This window comes from Platalea leucorodia (assembly GCF_965183815.1).
Source record: "Platalea leucorodia genome assembly, chromosome: 7".
In the NCBI taxonomy this organism is placed as follows: Eukaryota; Metazoa; Chordata; class Aves; order Pelecaniformes; family Threskiornithidae; genus Platalea; species Platalea leucorodia.
This window is the reverse complement of record NC_138829.1, coordinates 71,844,835-71,864,781: the sequence shown is the minus strand read 5'-3', so window position 1 is coordinate 71,864,781 and position 19,947 is coordinate 71,844,835. Positions and strand designations below refer to the sequence as shown.

Sequence of the window (19,947 nt, the reverse complement as noted above, 5' to 3'; positions counted from 1 at the left end):
CCCTAACCGGAAGGGGCGTGGCGCGGCGGCGCTGGCGGTGGCGGTGAGCGCGGTTGGCGCGCGCGCTCGGGGCCTGCTGGCGGTAACGGGCCGGGGCCCGACCGGACCGGGGGGGGACGGGGACGGGCACCGGGACCGGGGACCGGGACCCGCCGCCCCCTCCCCTCGTCCACCCCCGGGCTCCGCCGCTCGGGAGGGGCGGGCCGCGCCGGGCCGATATGGCGGTCTCGCCCCCGGTGCGACGGGCGGGGGGGGGGGTGTGTGGAGGTGTCGGTCTGGGGCGGGGGGCGGCGGCCGCGGCGCTGCCCCGGCGAGGGGGCGTCGGTGCCCCTGGGTTTGGGTTGGGGGGGGTCCGGGGGGGGTTGTGGGCTCCGGAGGGAACGGGAACGGGGCGGGGGGGGTCAGGTTGTGGTTGCCCCCCTGAGGGGGGGTTGGTTGCCCCCCCGGGGGGGGGGTTTGTTGCCCCCTGAGGGAGGGTTGTTGCCCTCAGGGGTCGGTCAGGGCTGGGGGAAACGGGGCTACGTTGCCCCCGAGGGTGGCCCTCGGTGAGGGGGGGGTCCCAGCCAGTGACGGGGTGCCGTGGCCCCCGGGTGGGGCTGGGCTGGGGCTGTGGACCACTCTGGGGGGGGTGGCTAGTGGCCACAGTCCTGTAGGGGGAGGTAGGGGGGACAGGCACGGTGGGTCCCCAGCGCCTCGCTGACCCCCTTTTTGCCCCCTCACCCCACTATAGAGCACCTATCGTCTGCCTGCTTCGCCCCGGTCCCAGCCCGGGCTCCTGCTCCCGTCTCTGGAAATATGTCCGAGGGGGTGGATCTGATCGATATCTACGCCGACGAGGAGTTCAATCAGGTGAGCGGCGCGTCCGGCCGCAGGGTTGGGGGGAGCAGAACCCCCTTTTCTGGGGGAGAGCACCGTAAGCGGCGTCGGCTAAGTTGTTAGCGAGGCGACGGAGCGGTCGGCGTGGACGTGCTGCCGGCTGGTGCGTGTAGATTGAGCGGAGGCGGAGGATGCGACCGGAGTGGCCGGGTACAGCGCCGGGGAGTCCCTGCGGGGACCAGAGGGCTGGGACCGTTCCTAAATCCCTGCGGCTGTTGTCTCGAGCGGAGAATGAAGGGTCTTTCCATGGGTTTTAGCGGAGGTTCAACACGTGGATGGGCACAAAATGTTGAGGAGGGGGAGGCAGGGTTTGCACCAGAACGTTTTGGCAGGGCAGTGATGAGCGGGGATCGAAGGGGATAGTTGTAGCCTGGTTGGAGAAATGAGAAATCCAAACTGGAAGAGGCACTGGCAGGGAAATGCATGGTGAATGGACCCAGAGCGCCGAATCCGCCGGACCACCGAGGCCAGGAAGTTGTGACAGAGACTCGCTGCGGTCGCAGAGGTGCCCGTGTGCCGCCTCTCCCACCCCGGGGCTGTTTGGGACTCGCAGGAAGAAATGATAGAGAAAGGGGGGTGCGCGTAGCTGTTAGAGCCGCAGATTTTGGAGCGTTCGGGGATCCGGGAGAGCGGGTGCGAACGCAGATGTTTGAAGATTCAAAACGGCCGTGGAAAGCCCGCGGAGGAAAGTTGGTCTGCGTTAGAGGGCAAGCTGCGCAAAGTGGAAACAAAACACGCGGAGGAAAAAATGGCTGTGAGCTCCCAGAGGGCTGGAGAGGAGCTGGGGGTGATAAACCCTTTGTTCGGAGGAGGCGGGAGGTTATCAGGTGAGAATACGCCGTGGGTTAGACTGTCAGGGAAGAGCGGAACCGGTGCGAACGACCTCGGAGCCGAGGGGGCTGCGGGGGGCTTTCCGGCCACCTGGGAAGAAGCAGGAGTTCTCCGCTGAGAGCCTTGGAGAAGGGCAGGGTCCAAGCTGGCTCTGATATTGCCAAAATAACGGGAGCTTTGTTGGAAAGGTGAGTCGCAAAGCAAACGTCTGTGCTGCTTGTTACAGCCGGGCAGCGCTGCTGGGACACCCTCCGACTCTGAAATACCGCTTCCTGCATCCTTCCTGAAAAAATTCCGGAATAAACCCGATTCCCCGTGTATTAAACAATGCTGGGACCGAACGGAACTGGTCTGGCTTAGGAATGGCCTCAATTTGTATGTTTTTATGCAATTCGCTTTTAACAGAATCGGGGAAATAGGTGTACCTGGACTTAGGAGCGGAAGGGAGAGCTGGATAGCTGCGGGAATAAGGATGGAAGGCGCAGATTAAGAAAATGCGTGGAGGTCTCTGGGCTGGAGTTTAGAAGTGCGCAGAATAACCAGGAAACTTTTTTTATGGCAATTACGCTGAACGCCGAAGGGAAGCAGCGAAAGCGGACGTGGTAGCTACTGCCCGGAGAAGAACCGCGACGTTGGCGGGTGTGAGTTGGGAAGGCTGTAACGTCTCGGAGGACAACCGATGAACAACAAACAGGTGGGAGGACTTAACAGGAGAACTCTGCCGCCGCTTCACGGGCGCTCTGCGGAGACGGTCCGGCGCTGCCTGTCCTGCCTGTGCCTGCAGGTGGGCTTTCCCGTGAAGGCTCGGTCCCCAGGAGGCCTGGAGCAGAAAGGGTGGCAAAAGCGGTGGCTTGAGTTGACGTGGGAAAGTCTGCTGGGGAGGCGAGAGGGTCTCTGCTGGGTCAGGTCTGTTCTCGGGCGCATTTCGGGGATTTTGGGGAGTAAAGAAGTTGAGCAGCGTTGAGAGGAGGATGGAGCAAGCCTGGCTGCGCAGCGGGAAACAGCGTGGAATGATTTAACTGGAGGGTTTTGGGGGACAGGACACAAAAGATCTTTGACACGGCCAAGTAGATGGAGGCTTCTTAAAGCTGGAAGTGATTATCGAGACCGCCAACTCCAGCATCTCGCTCGCCTCGGGCTGTGCGGCAGCAGGAAGAAACCCGGAGTTAATCTGTGCACGATGCCGCGCATGGGATCAACGCGCGGTGGGAAGGTGCCCTGGCTGCCCCGTGGTCCCTGTGGCAAACCAGGGACGCCGGCGGGGTTCCAAATCCCGCCGCAGACGTGGTAATTACCGTAATTACCGCCGACGGTGCCCGGCTTCATCCCCGCACACCTCGCAAGGCATCGTGCGCGGGTTCAGAGCGCGTTTGCCGTGTCGGGGTTTGAATGGCGGTGAAGGTGTTAGCTGGCGGGGTGACGCAAGAAGCGTCGCGCTACCGCGCGTTTTGAGCGACGGTCTGCAAATCCAGTGCGACGGCAAGGGCGGAGAGCAGCGGAGCGGACTGGGAGCGCTCGGGCTGTGAGTACTTCAGCGCCATCTCCCCAGCAGGCTGTTAGTTTTTAAAGGAGAGCGTCAAAAATGGAACGGACCCAGAGGATCTCTAAAAATTCCCAAGCTGAAGCATCCCCTAAGTAGCATAACTGAGGGCGTCAGAGCGATTTCTCCTCTAGCCCCCTATTTTTGTTCTCGACTTTCTGAAACTTTCGGGCAGAAATCTTCCAGCCTTGGGCCATGTCCAAAGGCGCTTGGTGGGGGTAGGAGTGTGGGAGGTGGATTAAACAAACAGTTGAGCTGTTTTGAGAATGAGTACAAAAATACTGCTCCCTGTTGAAATTCTTGTAACCTTTTTATCAGCTCTGCAGCTGAAATAGCCGGATGCAAAAGTTACAACTTGCTTTAGAAATGGACGTTGCTGTCAAGAAGAGGGAAGATGGTTTGATTTTTATGTTTCCGTGACCCTTTGAAAGCCATGCGCTGAGCACCCTTCCCCGTCTCTCCCCTGAGCTCGCAAAGGGCTGTGTTGTATGCGTGCGGTTCCCTGACCGTCGCGGCGTAGGGGATTTAACCGCCTCGCGCTCTCTCTGGCAAAAGATGTTGTCCCAACTGCCTTTGAAGTCCTGGAATTAAAAATTTGGGAGCAGAGCCTCTGGTTTTTGTGCTGCATGGGACCTATGCGTTGCTCCCGTGGGACAGATACCAACGTAGTAATTTGTAGGATAAACGATGCTCGGCGCACGCTGAATCCGGGTGAGCAATTAGTCTGAAGATCCGTAGTAAACACAGCACTCGCTGTACGCTCCAAATTAAATATAGCCTGGAACAGAGTGGGAATTGGAAGGCAGATCTAGGACACTTGAGTTCGCAGCTCAGAAGCTTCCTCGGCGGCTGGTTCGCGCCGTGAAAGGCTGCGCTGCCGAGGGGAGGGGAGACCGTGCGTGCATCTGTGTGTGCAGACGGCGTGCGTAGCTCCTACCCTGAGGAGGGTTCTGCTGGCCTGAGGACGAGCGAGCTTGCGGTGGCGTATCCGAGGCGAGCAGGGTTGTGTCCGCAGGCTGGGCTTGTCGGGAAGCGCGTGCCTGCCAAGGAGCGAGAGGCTCGTCCGTCGAGGGCGTTTGGTTTTCCGCCGCTGAACCCTTGCCCTCGCGCGCTTACGAAAGGTAAGCTGCTTCCTGGTAGCCTCCCAGAGCGGCAAGTTGGGTCTTGCCCCGTTGCTCGGGACGGCTGACATCCTAGCAAGCCAGTCCGCTCGTGCGGGGCGTGTGCTGGAGCTCGGCGGAGGAGTGGACGGCAAAGCAAAAGGCTTGTAGTTGAATTTAGGGGGAGGAAAATCAAGCCAGCGCAGGTTGCCGGTGGAGTAAAGCCTCGTGGTTCTGCTTCCTGGAGTATTCCTCCCTTCTCCACCTCCTCACGTGTAAAAAGTGCTCCAGGGTTATGGCAAAGCAGAGCCCGTCGCCCTGTCTTTGGGGCACCGGTGATCCTCGTTGCTGGGGAAAGGAGATGTCGATCCCGTTGCGGTGAGGCTTGTGTTAATGCTTGGCCGGTCGGAGAGCTGGGCAGCTGGACTGGAGATGTGCAAGAGGGATTTATTTCCACGTTGCCCAGGAAGAAGAGCAGACGCTGTGGTGGATTGCACGAGCGAGGGGTTGTCGTAAGCGTGGGGCACGGCGTGTTTTTACAAGGCGGTGGAGTAGTGGGGTGAGGACGGTGCTGAGAGGGGTCTGCCGGGCCGGGGGGGGAAGCGCGGGGGGTTGTCCTTGCAAAAATGAAGTGCTGAAAGGGGTTACGCCACGGCGGCATGCCACCGAGGGGAGGGGACAGGGCTCCGGGCAAGAGGAGCTGGCTCGTGAGAGGTAACAGGCACCGGATCTGTTTGCCGTAGCTTCATCCGTGGCAGTGATTCACCACCTTCTAGCTGCGAACAGACCCAAGGCGAGGGGTTTGGGTGCTAAACCTTTGGACTCGGCTTGTGCTGCATCAAAAGAGAGCGCGTGCGCTGGCTGCCGGTGAACTGGGATGACTGGTTTGCGACCTGTGAAGGAGGTTTCCTAACCTCCTGCATCGTTCATCCGCAGCCCCCGGCACGGCAGGGCACGGTGAGATGACTTTTAAGCATCTCCTGTGGTGGTTGGTGTTTGGCTTCTGCTGGACGGTCAGTGCTGAGGGGTGTTGGAGGACTCCAGCAGAACGGGGTAGTCCTCCAGAACCCCGTTTAGGCTCTTAACAGATCCCTTTCCGAGCTGCGGTTTCACCCCCGGGGTCTCCCCTCTGCGGTGGTACTCACGGTGTCTCCCCTCGCAGGACTCTGAGTTCAGTAATGCTGATCAGATGGATCTGTACGACGACGTGTTAGCAGCCAGCTCGCAGCCCCCCGAAAGCCGCACCAGCAGCTCGGAGCCACCCCCGGAGATCCGCCAGGAGCCGTCCCCCAAGCCCAACAGCAAATCTCCCGCCATCCTGTACACGTACAGCGGGCTGCGCAACAAGAGAGCCGCCGTCTACGTGGGCAGCTTCTCCTGGGTGAGTGGAATCGCTGCGCTTGCCTGCCCAGGGGGTCTCCAGAGCGCCTGCGTGGGTAGTTTGGGTCTCCTGTGGCGTGTACGCAGGTGGGGGTCCTCCAGAGAAACCCCCGAGGGGCTGCGGGGCTCTTTGGGGGTGCTGTTCCTCCTCAAGCCACGCTGACCCAGTGTCCCAAGCTGGGCTTGACCTTGCGATCCTCAGGGAAAAGGGTTTCGTAGCCTTGAGGGGCTTCAGATCCAGTCTGGGGCGAGTGACTGGTGGCTGTAGTGCCTCCCTCGCACCGGCCGCTGCCCCCGCCTGGCTCTGCCTTCCTAGGGGCTGCGCGGGCGAGTCCCCTTCTCCTGTTGACGGATACGGGGATGGTTCTGGGAAGGCTCTGTCTTGTCCAGAGAACAGAGAGACCCCTGGTAGCCATGGCCAGGGCTTGTTTCAGACTGGAGGTTGATTTTTAAACTCCCTGTAGGGGCTCTGAGGGTGTCTGCACTCAAGTGCCGTGCCCCAGCCCCCTGAGCCTGGGTTAGCCGGGGGGCACCGGGGCCTGCGAAGGGCTGCGGGAGCTGACACTGGCCTCTCCCCTCTTCCCCCCAGTGGACGACTGACCAGCAGCTGATCCAGACCATCCGCTCGGTTGGCGTCTACGACGTAGTAGAGCTGAAATTCGCGGAGAACCGAGCCAATGGCCAGTCGAAAGGGTGAGAGCCGAGGGGAAATGGGGGAGCCAGGCCCTCGCGGCCACGTCCTCTGTGCTGGGGAGAGCGAGGGGGCAGCCGGTGCTATTCCTGGCCGGCACAGGTGATGCACAGCCTGCCTGGAGCCGGGACGGTAAAGTGGAGACTCCCAAACAGTGTGGGAAAGGGATGGGGGCGGTCATATAACACCAGGCCGGGTTGAGCTGCCAGGGGAGGCAGCGGGAGGTGGTGCTGGGTGGTCTCTGCCAGCGAGGACGGATGGAGCCCCGGGGGGTTTGGCAGCGGGTCCCTGTCCCCTGCCAGGGGGTGAATCGCTCGGGGCTGGCTGACCGCCGGGCTTTCCCGCAGGTACGCAGAGGTGGTGGTCGCCTCCGAGAACTCGGTCCACAAACTCCTGGAGCTCCTGCCCGGCAAAATCCTCAACGGGGACAAGGTGGAGGTGAGGCTGGCAACCCGGCAGAACCTGTCACAGTTCGAGGCGCAGGCTCGCAAACGTGAGTGAGGCGAAGGCACGGCGAGGGTGGGAGGGCCTCCGTGCTGCGCGCTGGGCCCCGCAGATCCCCAGCAGAGCTGTCAGGCCGAACCCACCGAGACCTCGGGGTGGGGGGGACGCTGCCAGGAGACTCTGGGGGTTGTTTCCTGTTGCTGCTGAGTCTGAGTAGATCCTGACCCGAGTCTTTATGATCCCCTTTTAGGTGCTCACACACTGCGAAGATCCCTCGTAGCCTCCTCCTCCTCCTCTCCAAACTGAATGGGCTTAAGCTCTTCAGCCTATCAACATAGCTAAGACCCTCCATATCTATTAGTAGCTCTTCTCTGGATCTCCTCCAGAATTTGTCCATCCCTGCGGAGGTAAGGTGCCCAACACTGGACACAGTATTCCAGCTGGGGCCTGGCCGTGGGCTTTCTACAATGGCAATAGGTGGTCCTCGCCTCACTCCGCAGCGATGTGACGCCCCAGCCCCGTGCCGGGGGGCTCTGCGGAGCCGCAGGGACGGTCTTGGCAGGAGCGTGTCCGAGGAGGTCTTGGCCAGCTGTGGCCATTGTAGATCCCGTGGCTCGTTTCACGCAAGGAAAGCCCTTCTTTCGAAGCGCCCTGGCCGAGTTGCAGTGGGGTAGCTGTGACCTTCGCACCCTCCCTTCAGCTCCAGTGCCCGCAGTCATCGGCTGCTTGGCAGCGCCACGCGCTGTTAGACCGCGTCCCGACCTGCCCTCGCGTTTCGGTGGAGCAGGGCGTGTTCCCTTCTCCCACCCCTCGCTTCGCCGGGCACGGGGAGCCTGAGTTTCGGCCTCTTCCCAGGGGCCTTGCCACCGGCACGGCTGAGCTCGCGTGAACCCTCGCTGCCGGCGCCCAAACGGCGCTCTGCTTGATGGCCGTCAGAGCGGCGAGGCCCGGCGGGGAGCCGTGGCTCCCCCGCGGGGCTCGGGCAGAGGCAGCGTCCTCCGTCGTACCTCTCCTGTCTCATCCTCGAAGCCTCTTTGGACGCAGCAGGGGTTCCCGTCCGTCTCTTTGAGGGCAGACAGGCACCGAATTTTCCTTCCTCCAGCACCTCCGTCGCTGTCGGCACTTGGGTTCTGTCCCCTCGTGTTCCTCCATGCTCGGGACTTTCTGAGCGCGTGTGCGGATCGTAGGCTCTCTGGGTCGTTTGAACGTCTTCGGGGTCTCGGGACCCAGCGACCTCTCTGCTGGGGACCTCTCGCCATTTCTCGTGGCTTTTCGCTTCTGTCCCTGTAACCTGCTTGCTCGGCGGCTTCCGCAGAGCCACGCTGGCCGAGAGCGAGCGTCCCCTGGGGCGCCGTGCGGGCAGCCGGGGTCTTGCTGGAGAGCTGGTACCCTCTTCGAGGCACATGGAAACGGAGGCTACGTTTGGCTGGCTGGATCTTTCTCTGGGCACCTCGAGCTCTCCCGAGGCCGGACCTCACGGGGCTGCGGGAGAGGACGGTCCTCACGCTGGTCATTGCGGGTGGGGAGGAAGAGGAGGAGGAGGTCTCCGAGACCTGAAGGCCCTCCGGCGGCGACTCATGGCTCTTTCCTGTACCGCTTGCAGGTGTGCCACCGAGGGCCCACTCCCGAGACTCCGTGGATTCGGTGGACGGCCGTGCCACGCCGACGGAGAACGCCTTGCCGCCCGCCCGCGTGGAGAAACCCCCTTCTGTCCTGCCTTTTTTCAACCGCCCCCCCGCTGCCCTGCCCCTCATGGGGCTGCCTCCGCCGCCCATGCCGCCCCCGCCGCCCCTCTCCTCCGGCTTCGGCGTCCCCCCGCCTCCGCCCGGCATCCACTACCAGCATCTCATGCCCCCACCGCCTCGACTGCCCCCTCACCTGGCCGTGCCGCCCCCGGGGGCTGTCCCCCCTGCCCTGCACCTCAATCCCGCCTTCTTCCCCCCACCCAACGCGGCCCTGGGTCCTCCACCGGACACCTACGGCAAGGCCATGGCCCCCTACAACCACAGCAGGTGAGGCGGGGCGGAGGCGGGGGGCCGCGTGCTGACAAATTTGGGGAGGGGGCTACACTCACCACCCCGCCTGTGTCTGCTGTGCAGCCGGGAGCTCGGGCCGCCACCTCCCCCCGTGAGCGAAGTGGAGTTTGAGGAGATCATGAACAGGAACCGGGCGATCTCCAGCAGCGCCATTTCCAAGGCAGTGTCCGGCGCCAGCGCAGGTAACGGCGACGGCGTCCCCGCGTCCTCCCCCAACCCCATCCCGCGGCGGGTCCGCATCCCTCAGCCCCGCTCCGCTCCCCCCAGGCGATTACAGCGACGCCATCGAGACCCTCCTCACGGCCATCGCCGTCATCAAGCAGTCCCGCGTCGCCAACGACGAGCGGTGCCGCGTCCTCCTCTCCTCCCTCAAAGACTGTCTGCACGGCATCGAAGCCAAGTCCTACAGCACCGGCGCCAGCAGCAGCTCCTCCAGGTACCGACGGCGCTGCGGGTGGCTCCGTTGCACCCTGGTTTGGGGCTTTGCTCACCGACTCTGTCCCCAGCCCGGCAAGATCATCCCCGGCGGTGACCGAAAGCTTTTTGTTTATTCCCCCCCCCCCCCAGGAAAAGACACCGATCTCGGGAGCGCTCTCCCAGCCGGTCCCGCGAAAGCAGCCGGCGACACCGGGATCTCCTTCACAGCGAGGATCGGCACGAGGACTATTTCCAAGAGCGAAACCGGGAGCACGAGCGACATCGGGACAGGGACAGAGAGAGGGACCGGCACCACTGAGGCAGGTGAGCCAGTGCCGGGGCGCCGCCGTGCCGCGGTGCGGGGTCTCGGGGTGGGGGGGGGGGGGGGGGTCTCCCTCGAGGAGCGAGGGCCGAGGTGGTGGAAAGGGTGCTCGGCGCTGCTCTGACGGCTCCTCTCGTCTCTTCCCCGCAGGAGTTTTGGCAGTAAGTGGTTTTTAATGGACTCGTATCTCCTCACCTCGACCAGGACTACGTGACCGAGGCCGCTCCACCCCCACCGCCCCTTCCCCGCCACCCCCAGCTCTCTCCGGGCGCCCGAGGAAAGCCGTGCCGCGCCCCGGCGGGACTCCCACCCACACCTCGTGGCCTTGGGGCCTGCGCCCTTGCCCGCGCTCACCGCTACTGCTGCTTCCCAGGGAGAGGCGGGAAACGCCTGCGCCCGGGCCACCCTGCTCCGCTCCGTGGACACTCGGACCCAAAGAGAAATGGTGCTTTTTTTTGTTGTTGTTCCATGGAGGGAGGTTTGTGAGCCCTTTCCTCTCCCAGGGTGGCTGGAAGGGACGGATCCCTCCCCGTGCTGTGCAGCGCAGGGACTTGGAGGCGCACGGCTCCCAAACCCCGCGCCTGGGTTTGCCGGAAGCGGTACGGGGCCTTCTGCCACGTACCATCCTCTCGCCTCGTCTGGGGACACTCCTGTCCCCAGCGCGGGATGCTGCGCCACGCTCCTTTCCCGGCTCCGACAGGGGGAAACATCTCCGATCCCCTCCACGCGCCCGCTCTCCCCTCGCCCTCTCCGTTCTGGGGAGAGGGGGGCCGGAGCTGGGCCGGGGGGGTCACCCCCTCCCTCCGCCCCGACGTTCCCCACCGGCTCGCCACAACGGCGTCGCCACCTCCGCACTCGTCTCCCAAACTGCCGAGCGCCGGCGGGGCCCTGCGCGGAGCCGGCTTCTCCCGCGGCGCCTTCCTTGTTTTAGAGGAAGCGGAGGAGGCAGAGCGCGGTGGGGCAGGCTGCGACCCCCCCGATCCGGCTGCCTTCGGGGGGCCGCCTGTCCCCCGTGGGTGCTCCCCCTCTCCCACCCGCGTCCCTCGGCCGCCCTAACAAGCGGCTCGGCTGTATCGTGGGGTGGTGGGAACGTGGCGGGGGGGCAGCCAGGCAGGAGCCCCCCAACCCCGCGCCCCTCCGGGCCGCTCCGGCGGGAGAGGGAGAGCCCAGGAGGCTCGGGGTGAGCTGAGGAGACACGAGGTGACTTCCAGGGCGGGTGCCAGCCGGGCGGCATCGCCCTCTGAACTGTTGCTGGACAGGAGAAATCCGGCCCCAGAGGTTTTTTTTTAGGTTGAAATGACACAAACAAACAAAAAAAAACCCCATCTTGTAAAGTACCACAAGGCGCCGGCTCAGCGGGTGAGTGCCGGGGGGAGCGCTCGGTGGGAGAGTTCTGTTTTTTTACTTAACGACACAAATTTTTAGTTTCTTTCCAAATAGTGGGGGAAAAAAAAGTGCAGAGCAAACCCCTATTAACCACCCAGCGAGGCGCTGCCCCTCCTGCTCGCAGTGACTAGATTTGTTTGTCTTTCTGATAGGTTGGAAATTGTGTAATAAACTTGATGACGTTGTCAATCTTTTATACGGCGCTGTAGGGCTTTTCTGTCGCGGTTCTTCCCTACGACGGTCTTTTAGGTAACGGGTGGGAGTGTTTTAGGGTTGCTGTGTGGAAAAGCGGCGCTTGGGGATTCTTGGTGCCTCTGTGTTTGCTGTCCCTGACCCTCACCATCCTCTGACACTTCTGGGGGGCTCCTCTGCACCCCCAGACCGGCTCAGGGCAGCGCTGTGGGGCAGCGGTGCGGTGCTGGAAGCTCCCGAGTGCTTCCCGCTGCCCCGGGGGAAGCCACGTGCCCAGGCACCAGGTAAAAATAAATATTTATTGGAAAATAGTGAATTTTTCTGAGAAGGCTGTAGAAAAAAAAAAAAAATTCTCCGTACCTCGAAGTGATCTCGGCATCCCGGGTGGCAGCGGGTTGGTGCTGCTCGGCAGGTTGCAGGCAGGGCGGAGACCTCTCCTGCCCGGGGCTGCCTGCGGGCACCGGCGCACGCATGGCCCCGTGCTGCGGGCTGGGAGGTGGAACCGGCACCGGGGCCGCCGGTTCTCTGCCGCCTCGCGTACCTGTGCCGCTCTGTGCCCGGTCCTTTGGCGTGGCGCGGGGTCTCAGTACGAATCCACACTGCGAAGGAGGAAAGACGGGGATGTATCAGCGCCGAATCGGCCTGGCAGCTCACCGCGCCGGCTCCTGCGGCGCCCCGGCTGTTACCCGGCTCCCCGCACGGCGTGGCCGGGCAGCGGTACCTGGAGAAGGAGACCAGCGCGAGGACGCCCAGCAGCAGCTCCAGGGCGTAGAAAAGCAAGAGGATGGCGTTGAGGATGGCTTCCAGGCGCAGGGCGTAGGTCTGCAGCAGCAGGTAATAGGTCGCCATCACGGCCGCCGGGACGGTCAGGGCCAGGCTGATGGAGAGCGGCACCTTCCGCTGGCACAGGTTGCCCTTGGACCCTGCGGGGTACGTGGTTACGGGGTGTCCCCCTCCTGGGACCCCCCAGGGCTCTGCAGTGGCGGGGATGCGGTAAACGGCACCGCCACGGTCCCCAGGGGGGCTCTGGAGCCCAGTGTCACCTCAGGAGGATGCCACCGCCGTCCCCAGGACTTACCGAAAAAGATGCGGGTGGCCTCAGTGCCGAGGTAGAGGAAGAGCAGCACCACGTCCAGCACCAGGTTGGTGAAGGGGTACGGCAGCAGCAGCACTGCGGGCACAGCCGCCGCCCTCAGGGCCTGCACCCACAGCCCGCCCTGGGCCGCGGCCCGGGGGGGTGCTGCCCTGGGGGAGCCGGGGGAGGGCCGGGGCGGGGGGGCTCACCCTTGTACACGAAGATGAAGGCCTCCAGGAGGAAGTAGGTAGCGCTGTACCAGCCGTTGAGGAAAAGCAGGACCTGCAGCGGAGCCGAGGAGCGCTGGCGGCCTACGGGTGTGAGGCGGCTGTGGGCGGGGGGCGGCCCGGCCCGGCCCCAGCCCCGCTCCCGGCCCCGCTGAACCCCGCTCCCGGCCCCGCCGTGCCTTGGCCGGCTCCCGGTCCCACCCTACGCCCCGCTGCTCCCCCCCAGCCTCCCCGGTCCTGGCCCTGCCACCGGTCGCGGCCCCGCACTCACTCCTGGGCGCCATCTTCCATCTCCATGGGAACCGCCGCCGCCCTCGCTCGCGGGAGCGCTAGGCGGGAAGGCGCCCGGCCGCTCTCTCCTCCCTCTCTATGGTTCTGGAGGACTGAGCCGCCGAGCCGCCGGTTCGAGTCCCGGTGCCCCCGCCCTAGCGGCTGCGGGGGCGACCAGGCTGGGAGCCCCGCTTGCCCTCCGGTTCTAACTCCGTTCCTACGTTGGACCGAGAGTCCCACGCTGCAAGGTGGGAATAGCCCTGTTCTGCAGCAGCAAGCGCAGCGCTGAACTGAGGCAAGGCGTGGGTAAGGCTGCCAGGATGGCGGCCGCCGTCACCGGGAGGAAGGGAAGAGCCGGGGGCGGCCGGGGCGCGCAGACACCGGGCAGCCGCTGGAAAACACAGCCAATTTATTTCTTTACTGTTTACAAAACCACTCGAGTCCCAACAGGGGCTGTGGCGCCGGGAGGGACATTCCCGCCACGCAGCCGGGACGCACGGCGAGCCTCCCGGCATCCGCAGGAGCTGTGCCGGCGCCGGCGGAAGGGCTGGTCCCCAGGAGGAAGAGGAGGAAGGTGGCCAAGCCGGAGCTGTCCCCAACGGGGTCTTGTGGGGCGCAGAGAGACGGCAGGAGCTGCCGGCGAGCCGACGGGGGGATCCAGAGCCCGAGGGGAGCCGTCAGCCGCGGAATTGGGCGAATTCCTTGCGGAGCCAGAGGGAGTCCTGGTAGAAGAGGGGATCGCCCAGGTGCACCGCCGTCCTCTTGTAGAAGTAACAGTAGAGCACGGCCGCTGCGGGAGGGAAGGGGGTGAGGGTGGGCCCCCCGCTTTCGCCCCCGCAGGCTCCCCGAAAAGGGCAGGACCCCGCCAGGGACCCTGCGACCACCAGGCCTTACCCAGCCGCTGGAAAACAAAAAGGGTCTGCAGGCCTTCGGTCCAGACGAAACGGCTGGAATCCCGCCACCGCAGGTTCTGAGGCAGACGGACAGACAGACGGGAGCCGGGAATAACCCGTGAGTTAGTTTGGAGGCAGCACGGGTGCGTTGCCGACTCCGAGGCTGCGCACGGGCGTGGGGCGACGCTGCCGGCTGGGGGAGCAGCCCCCCACCCCAAAGATTAAGCGGCTCAGGGGATTTAGCCAGCGAGCCGGGACCTATTCTAGCTTCAGACTTCAGATCCTTGCAAATCCCCGTCAATCCCTCGCCCGGACGGCGCGGGCAGCACCGGCACGGCTGCCCGCTCCGGCACCCTGGTGTGGGGCAGCCCCCGGCCCAGCTCTAAGCGCCGGGAAGGGGGGCGAGATCCTGATGGAGGAGGGTGGGGCGGGCGGGTGGGCTGCTCCTTGGGGGTCTGGGGGCTGGGAGAGGGGACAGGAGGGAGTTTAGTCAGGGGGAGAGAAGGGGAAGACGCTGCCAGGACAGAGCCGGGACCCCTGAGCCCTCGGTGCCTCGACGCCAGCGGGGAGGGCGCTGCCCCCAGGCTCTGAGCGCTGGCGTTTGCTGGGATTAATCCCAGGTAAATCAGGAGCCGCTGTCACGGACTTCGGCGGGGATTACCCCAGCGCGGGCTTCTGTGCCAGCACGGAGCTGGAGCTGCGGGGCTTCCCCCGGGGAAAGAGGATTTTCCGGCAGGTCGTGGCCCTTAGGGATGGGGTTGGGATGGGGCAGCTCCCTTCCAGCCTGATCCCTACGGGAAAAGGAATCGCAGGGGGACACCGAACTGTCCCTGGGGTGGTAGATCGTGGCCTTCCTCTCAGGGGAGCAGGGGGTTGTGGCCAGCAAAGCAAGCAGACCGCTGCCCGTGCTGCCTGCGCTGCCCGCCCTCGGGAGAAGCCGGCAGCCCCGAGCCCGCCCCAGCCTACCATAACCCAGACGTGGAAGGAGATGCTGAGCGCCAGGTAGGCCCCCGAGAGCAGGATGGTCCCCTTGAACTTGTGGAAGAGGAGGTTGACCAATCCGGCCTGGAAAACGAAGGTGTTGAAGAACATGAGGAAGATGATGATGACGTTGAAGAGAATAGCGATGTCCTGGATGCTGCAGGAGGAGAGAGAGGTGGTGAAACTCCCAGCCTTCCTGCCCCACCGCGCCACCCGCTACGCCCGCCTGGCACTCACATGAAGAGAACGAGCTGGACGGCGGGCGCCGTGCGGAGCAGCTCCGAGAAGGAGTTGACGAAGAGGTCGTAGAAAAGCAGGAGGAACTGCAGGAACAGCACCAGGCTGTAGTTGCTGGTCTGGAGCATTTTTCTTCTCCGGGGGTTGGAGCCCTCAGCCCCAGCAGTGGCAAAGCCAGCTCATGGTTTGGAGCCGAGGGGCTCAGCGTCGCCGCTCCCTACAGCCGGGACCTGGAGGGGGAGCGGAGGTTTCATTCGGCAGAGTGGGATGCACCCCCCTGCACCTCGCAAACTTCCTCTGCCAGGAAACCCAACGGAAGGTCAAATCAGCGGCAGCTCCTGCCAGCTTCTAGCACATCGATTCGGAGCCGTGCTCTGCCCCGCTCTGTGGGCTGGGCTCTCACGAATAAGCCGTCTCCCCTCTCTTCTCACCATGCAGCGGGCTCAGGTTCGGTCTCTCCCTCCCACCCTCACAGCTGCCCCAGTCTTGGGAAACAGAGGGGAAGAAATTCAGGGACGAGGGAGACGTGTGAGTCCCCGGGGAGCAGCGTCCAGGCAGGTTATTACACCTCTTACGCCGGACAAACCCTAAAGCTGCCGACGGCTCCGTCAGGCCACGCTACGGGGGCAGGTTTGGGCACGCCGTGGCCCAGCATCGCTCTCATTCGCCCCACCCTGGGCACGGGTCAGGCAGGGGACGAGGGCACAGTCTGGGGCCAAGGGAGGAGGCAGGGCCCTCCTGCCCGTTTCTCCCACCGCTGACAGCCAGCCCGGGGCCTGCGCTGCCTGGGGACGTGACACAGAGAGAGGTAAGGTGGTGCTGGGAGGGACTGGGGGGTCCAGGAGAAGCGGGGCTCCCCCGTATCCTGGCAGGAGGGTGCTGCGCTGAGGTCTCCCTTCTCTGAAAGGGAGCCACAGGGCTGGACAGGGCGGGCGGGGGGGGGGGGGGGGGGGGGAAGGGGGCAGCTCCCCGCACCCCCAGGTCCCACAGCACCCCCCTGCACACAGCCACCACGCCGATGTCCTCTGCGTCCCCTCTTGGGTCCCCATCGAGCCCCCGACCCCAGGTCCTAAGGAGGCCGCAGCACCAACGGCCCCCCCCGCCTCGACCAGTCGCTCCCGTAGGCCGCTGTGCCCCCCACCCCCGGCTCTCGCACCCATCCCGACCCCCCCCGGGGCTGTCGGTGCCGGTGATCCCCGCCGTGTCCCACCCTCCGCACCCCGGGAGCGGCCGAGCGCTGACCTGCGGCCGCCATCTTCCGTCTCCACGGCAACGGCGCAACCACCGAGGCGGGGGCGGAAGCGCGGGGGGGCCGCTCTGGCCTCCGCTCTCGTTGGTCGCTGGCCCGGGTGGGTTGGACAGGAGCCACCATCGAGGCGAGCGGCCAGAGCGGCGCCGTCCAACATGGAGGCGCCCGGCGAGGCCGAGGGGGCGGCGGGGCCCGGCGGGCGGCGGGCGGGGCTGAGGTACGGCCCCGGCACCAGGCCGGGCCCCGCTTCCCCCGGGACCGGGGGAGCTGTGGGGCCGGCTCCGTGTTCCCGGGACCGGGAGGAGCCGCGGGGCCCTGTGTTCCGGGTTCGGGGGAGCCTCGGGGCCGGGCCCTGTGTCCCCAGACCCGGGGAAGCCGAAGGGCTGGGCCCTGTGTTCTCGGTGTTGCGGCAACCATAGTGCCAGGCTCTGTGTCACCAGGTCTGGGGGAGCTGTGGGGCCAGGCCCTGTGTCCCCAGGCCCGGGGAAGCCATGGGGCCCAGGCTTTGGGGGAGCTGTGGGGCCCAGGCTTTGGGGGAGCCGTGGGGCCAGGCCCGGGGGAGCCGTGGGGCCGCTCAGCGTCGTGGCGAGCATTGCAAGGTCTCAAAGCGAGTGGGTGGCCAAGCTCGTGATCCCCGTACTGCACCAGGGCCACATCCCACCCACCTCCTGCCTCACGGTCCCACGGGGTGGCTGATCTGGGTGGGGACAGGGCCATCTATTTCTGCCTCTATTTCTGGAGGCAGATGCAAATTATTAGGGAAATGAGCGCAGCCCCGGTGCTGCCAGTCACCTGCTCGAGCCTCGTGGGCTGAGGGCATCAGCGAGGACAGGGCCCTGCCTGTTCCGCTGCCCAGCCCAGGCAGGGTTGTGGGGCTGTTGCCTGCGGTTTCCCCCCCAACCCCGGTGGCAACCCCCGAGGGCTGGCCCAGAGCAGGCAGGAGGGAGCAGCTGTACTGGGGCTGCCAGGGTGCAGGTGAGGAGGGTATAGGGGTGCCTCCTCACACCCAGCTGGGGTGAGCCCAGTGCTGTGGGTGCAGCTGGAGGGGCACAAGGTGCCAGGGGGGTGGTGAGGGAGTGCAGGTGCCAGTGGGGAGGTGGAAGGGGGGCTGGGGTGCAGGTTTGAGGGTGCTGGGGGGATGGAGAAAGCGTAAATACGCATGAGAGGGAGGGAAGGGATGAGAGTGGGTTCTTGGGGACGATGTAGAGGGGGCTGTGGGTGCTGGGGGGCCTGTGGGGGGGGTGCAGGGTTACAGGAGGCACCAGGACGCCCTTGCTGCTGTTCCCTGGGCATGGCGCTGGGGTGCAGCGAGCCGGGGCGGCACATTGGGGTGCTGCCCAAAGACCTGGCTCTGCAGGGGCCGGTTTCACCCTACATGTCCCCAGCTGGCTGGCTCCAGCCCTGGCATCCTTCCCCAGTCAGGCAGCAGCTGGTCCAGGGCTGCTCCTCCTCAGGGTGCCTGGTTCCCCTTTCAGTCTGGCTCCTCCCTGGGGGTGTCTGCACGCAGGCGAGAGCCGGCGCAGGCAGAGAGCCCCGGCAGAGGCTGAGCGGACGTCTCGTTCTCCCCCAGGCACCGTCATCACGTCGCGGAGATGCTGGATTTGCCTTTCATGCCCTTCTGCGTCCTCCTGGGCGGCCTGGGCTTCATATGCGTGGCCTTCGTGACCGCCTGGTGCCAGCATTGGCGCGGCGGCTTCGCCTTGGACGGCAGCGCCCAGATGTTCAACTGGCACCCGGTGCTGATGGTGATGGGCATGGTGGTGCTGTACGGCGCAGGTGAGCGGGGCGTGAGGCGCGGCGTGACCCCGGCGCGGCTCCTGCCTGACCCTCTCACCCAACAGTGGCCCTGGTGTACCGCCTGCCCGCCACCTGGAGCGGCCCCAAGCTCCCCTGGAAGGTGCTGCACGGCGCCCTGGCCTTGGCAGCCTTCATCCTGGCCGTGCTGGGGCTGGCGGCCGTTTTTCGCTTCCACAACGACCACGGGACGCCCAACATGTACTCCTTGCACAGCTGGCTGGGGTTGGCCACCGTGCTGCTCTTCTCCTGCCAGGTGGGTGCTGCCCCGGCCCCCTGCACCCCATTTCCCCGTCCCCCTCGCCCTCACCTCCCCTCCCTGCAGTGGCTGGCCGGCTTCTGTGCCTTCCTGCTGCCCTGGGCTCCTGCCTGGCTCCGTGCCCTCTACAAACCCGTCCACGTCTTCTTCGGCTCCACCATCCTCATGCTGTCCGTGGCCTCGTGCGTGTCAGGCATCAACGAGAAGCTTTTCTTCAGCCTGTGAGCATCGCGGCGGGCGTGGGGAGAGCCCTTGCAGGGAGGGAGGCTTAGGGGGGGTTTGGGGCTGGTGGTTGTCTCTCGGTGCCAGAAGTGGCATCGAGTGAAACCGAGCACAGGGTGGCGAAGGGAAGCGAGCCATTCCCTCCTCAGGTGCGCGGTTAACCTGCACAACGCCCTGCTGCAGGGTGGGTACAGGCTTGCGTGGGCTTAGGGGAAGGCTGGGCACATCCAGGAAAGCTCTTGGCCCCTCTTCTCCCAAGGAAGAACGGGACGACAGAGTACAAGCGCCTGCCCGCTGAGGCTGTCTTTGCCAACACGCTGGGGCTCCTGATCCTCCTTTTTGGGGTGCTGGTGCTGGGTGCCCTGGCCAGACCGAGCTGGAAGCGCCCTGACGCCGACTCCCCGGACTCTTGCCAGGTACCAGCTCCGCTGCGGGGACCCGCCGGGTCGCAGGGTGCCTTTGGGGAGCTGAGCTGGGGGACCTGCCTCCCACCGCAGCCCCGGGGGGCCGGGCAGGGGGCTGCAGGCACCCAGCTCACCCACGCTTTCCCCACAGCCCCTGCTCACCGCCGAGCGCTGACGCCTGCACAGCAGCCCCGTCGTTTCCCTGCCTGCCCTGCTCTCGGCCCGTCGCCTTGCCCTCACCGGGGCTCCCGCTGCCTGCACCTGACGCTCATCTGCCCGCAGGAGGAACGGGCTCAGCTCCCTTAAGGCAGATGTCGCTGCGGTGAGGACATCTCTTTGCCTCTTTTGCGCCCTGGTGTTGTCGTGATGCTCCTGCCTGCATCCTTGGGCCTCTGCTTGCCAGTTCCCGCTGGGTCCAGCTGGCCTCTTGCGCCTGGACCTCGGTCCGTGCCAAACTGGCTGCCCTCGAGCCCTCCCCGGACCCCGCAGCGCCATCCCTCAAGGCAGCGGCCGGAGCTGTCAGAGCCTCGTTGGGTCAGAAGCCACCGGAGGAGCCCCGCTGTGCCTGGCAGCGCTGCTGCCCCTGCCCCAGGACCCTCTCCCGTGCGGGGGACAGGGGCGATCCTCGCACCGTGCCTTGCCCTTCGTCGGGCTGCCTGTACCTCTCCCTCCGCCCCGGGTGGTGGGACCAGCCGAGCGGTCTCCTGGGGCCCTCTTGGATACGTAATAAACCGCTGGCTTCTGCAGCGCTCCTGCAGCCACGTCCTTGGGGACAAGGGGGACCCCAGAAGCTGGGGTAGGAGAGGTGGGTGCCTGGGGAGCAGATCCCGGTGCTGGCTGAGCCCAGCCATGCTGCCTGGGGGCCGGGTCCCCTCTGAGGGCCTGGCTTGTCCGCGCTGGCTCCTACCCTCCCCTCCACCACCTCCCCTGGCAGCCTGGGCGCACGCTGGCCGGTCCCCCTGCTCACCCCACGCCCTGGCCCCAGCTCGGAGCCACCCCGTGCTCCAGGGAAGGCTCTGTCCCATCCCCTGTGCTCTTCCCAGGGCCTCCTCCAGGCCCCGTGCCTGGAGCCATGTGAGCCCTGTGGTTTCCCCTCTCAGCACCCGCTGGGGAAGGCTCGT

General features: G+C 65.3%; 4 protein-coding genes across 15 annotated transcripts; 2 read left to right on the top strand and 2 right to left on the bottom strand.

Moving 5' to 3' along the window:
• Positions 1–13: 13 nt before the first annotated feature.
• On the top strand, positions 14–9,912 carry CPSF7 (cleavage and polyadenylation specific factor 7). 8 transcript variants are annotated; one of them, XM_082317942.1, is made up of 10 exons: positions 14–43; positions 731–849; positions 5,510–5,728; positions 6,317–6,420; positions 6,766–6,911; positions 8,466–8,874; positions 8,962–9,080; positions 9,166–9,334; positions 9,466–9,639; positions 9,788–9,912. In XM_082317942.1, exons 2-9 carry the CDS (start codon positions 796–798, stop codon positions 9,632–9,634), a joined length of 1,389 nt encoding a protein of 462 aa, XP_082174068.1. In that variant the 5' UTR covers positions 14–43; positions 731–795; the 3' UTR covers positions 9,635–9,639; positions 9,788–9,912. The 8 variants fall into 8 exon arrangements, with proteins under 8 accessions (XP_082174068.1, XP_082174067.1, XP_082174069.1 ...); XM_082317941.1 differs by having other exon boundaries at positions 19–82; XM_082317943.1 differs by lacking the exon at positions 14–43 and adding an exon at positions 109–236.
• Positions 9,913–11,652: 1,740 nt separating this feature from the next.
• TMEM216 (transmembrane protein 216) lies at positions 11,653–12,875 on the bottom strand. The gene is made up of 5 exons (XM_082318288.1): positions 12,789–12,875; positions 12,500–12,601; positions 12,294–12,386; positions 11,937–12,138; positions 11,653–11,814 (listed from the first exon to the last, which is right to left on the bottom strand). The coding sequence occupies exons 1-5, from the start codon at positions 12,799–12,801 to the stop codon at positions 11,799–11,801; spliced, it is 426 nt and encodes a 141-aa protein (XP_082174414.1). The 5' UTR covers positions 12,802–12,875; the 3' UTR covers positions 11,653–11,798.
• A 564-nt stretch (positions 12,876–13,439) lies between these two features.
• TMEM138 (transmembrane protein 138) lies at positions 13,440–16,227 on the bottom strand. Of its 2 annotated transcripts, none has more exons than XM_082318286.1 (5): positions 16,141–16,227; positions 14,899–15,128; positions 14,647–14,818; positions 13,682–13,757; positions 13,440–13,577 (listed from the first exon to the last, which is right to left on the bottom strand). In XM_082318286.1, the coding sequence occupies exons 2-5, from the start codon at positions 15,024–15,026 to the stop codon at positions 13,465–13,467; spliced, it is 489 nt and encodes a 162-aa protein (XP_082174412.1). In that variant the 5' UTR covers positions 15,027–15,128; positions 16,141–16,227; the 3' UTR covers positions 13,440–13,464. The 2 variants fall into 2 exon arrangements, with proteins under 2 accessions (XP_082174412.1, XP_082174413.1); XM_082318287.1 differs by having other exon boundaries at positions 14,899–15,195; positions 16,141–16,203.
• Positions 16,204–19,585, top strand: CYB561A3 (cytochrome b561 family member A3). Of its 4 annotated transcripts, none has more exons than XR_014228870.1 (6): positions 16,204–16,364; positions 17,718–17,923; positions 17,989–18,197; positions 18,267–18,421; positions 18,686–18,838; positions 18,978–19,585. XR_014228870.1 is itself a non-coding variant. In XM_082318283.1 (6 exons), the coding sequence occupies exons 1-6, from the start codon at positions 16,303–16,305 to the stop codon at positions 18,999–19,001; spliced, it is 813 nt and encodes a 270-aa protein (XP_082174409.1). In that variant the 5' UTR covers positions 16,204–16,302; the 3' UTR covers positions 19,002–19,584. The 4 variants fall into 4 exon arrangements, 3 of the variants coding, with proteins under 3 accessions (XP_082174409.1, XP_082174410.1, XP_082174411.1); XM_082318283.1 differs by having other exon boundaries at positions 18,682–18,838; positions 18,978–19,584; XM_082318284.1 differs by lacking the exon at positions 16,204–16,364 and adding an exon at positions 16,512–16,587 and having other exon boundaries at positions 18,682–18,838; positions 18,978–19,584.
• Positions 19,586–19,947: the final 362 nt, after the last annotated feature.

What these genes read in the sequence shown, in the direction of transcription:
- TMEM138 (XM_082318286.1), bottom strand. Translation starts at nt 15,026, where the DNA reads ATGCTCCAGACCAGCAACTACAGCCTGGTGCTGTTCCTGCAGTTCCTC. An exon ending in GTCCAGCTCGTTCTCTTCAT is followed by an intron (nt 14,819 to 14,898) that starts GTGAGTGCCAGG and finishes CTCCTCCTGCAG; the next exon opens with CATCCAGGACATCGCTATTC. An exon ending in TTTTGTTTTCCAGCGGCTGG is followed by an intron (nt 13,578 to 13,681) that starts GTAAGGCCTGGT and finishes TCCCTCCCGCAG; the next exon opens with CGGCCGTGCTCTACTGTTAC.
- CYB561A3 (XM_082318283.1), top strand. Translation starts at nt 16,303, where the DNA reads ATGGAGGCGCCCGGCGAGGCCGAGGGGGCGGCGGGGCCCGGCGGGCGG. An exon ending in GAGAAGCTTTTCTTCAGCCT is followed by an intron (nt 18,422 to 18,681) that starts GTGAGCATCGCG and finishes TCTTCTCCCAAG; the next exon opens with GAAGAACGGGACGACAGAGT. An exon ending in ACTCCCCGGACTCTTGCCAG is followed by an intron (nt 18,839 to 18,977) that starts GTACCAGCTCCG and finishes CTTTCCCCACAG; the next exon opens with CCCCTGCTCACCGCCGAGCG.
- CPSF7 (XM_082317942.1), top strand. Translation starts at nt 796, where the DNA reads ATGTCCGAGGGGGTGGATCTGATCGATATCTACGCCGACGAGGAGTTC. An exon ending in ACGTGGGCAGCTTCTCCTGG is followed by an intron (nt 5,729 to 6,316) that starts GTGAGTGGAATC and finishes TCTTCCCCCCAG; the next exon opens with TGGACGACTGACCAGCAGCT. An exon ending in GCCAGCAGCAGCTCCTCCAG is followed by an intron (nt 9,335 to 9,465) that starts GTACCGACGGCG and finishes CCCCCCCCCCAG; the next exon opens with GAAAAGACACCGATCTCGGG.
- TMEM216 (XM_082318288.1), bottom strand. An exon ending in CTTCATCTTCGTGTACAAGG is followed by an intron (nt 12,387 to 12,499) that starts GTGAGCCCCCCC and finishes CTGTGCCCGCAG; the next exon opens with TGCTGCTGCTGCCGTACCCC. An exon ending in GGCCACCCGCATCTTTTTCG is followed by an intron (nt 12,139 to 12,293) that starts GTAAGTCCTGGG and finishes CGTACCCCGCAG; the next exon opens with GGTCCAAGGGCAACCTGTGC.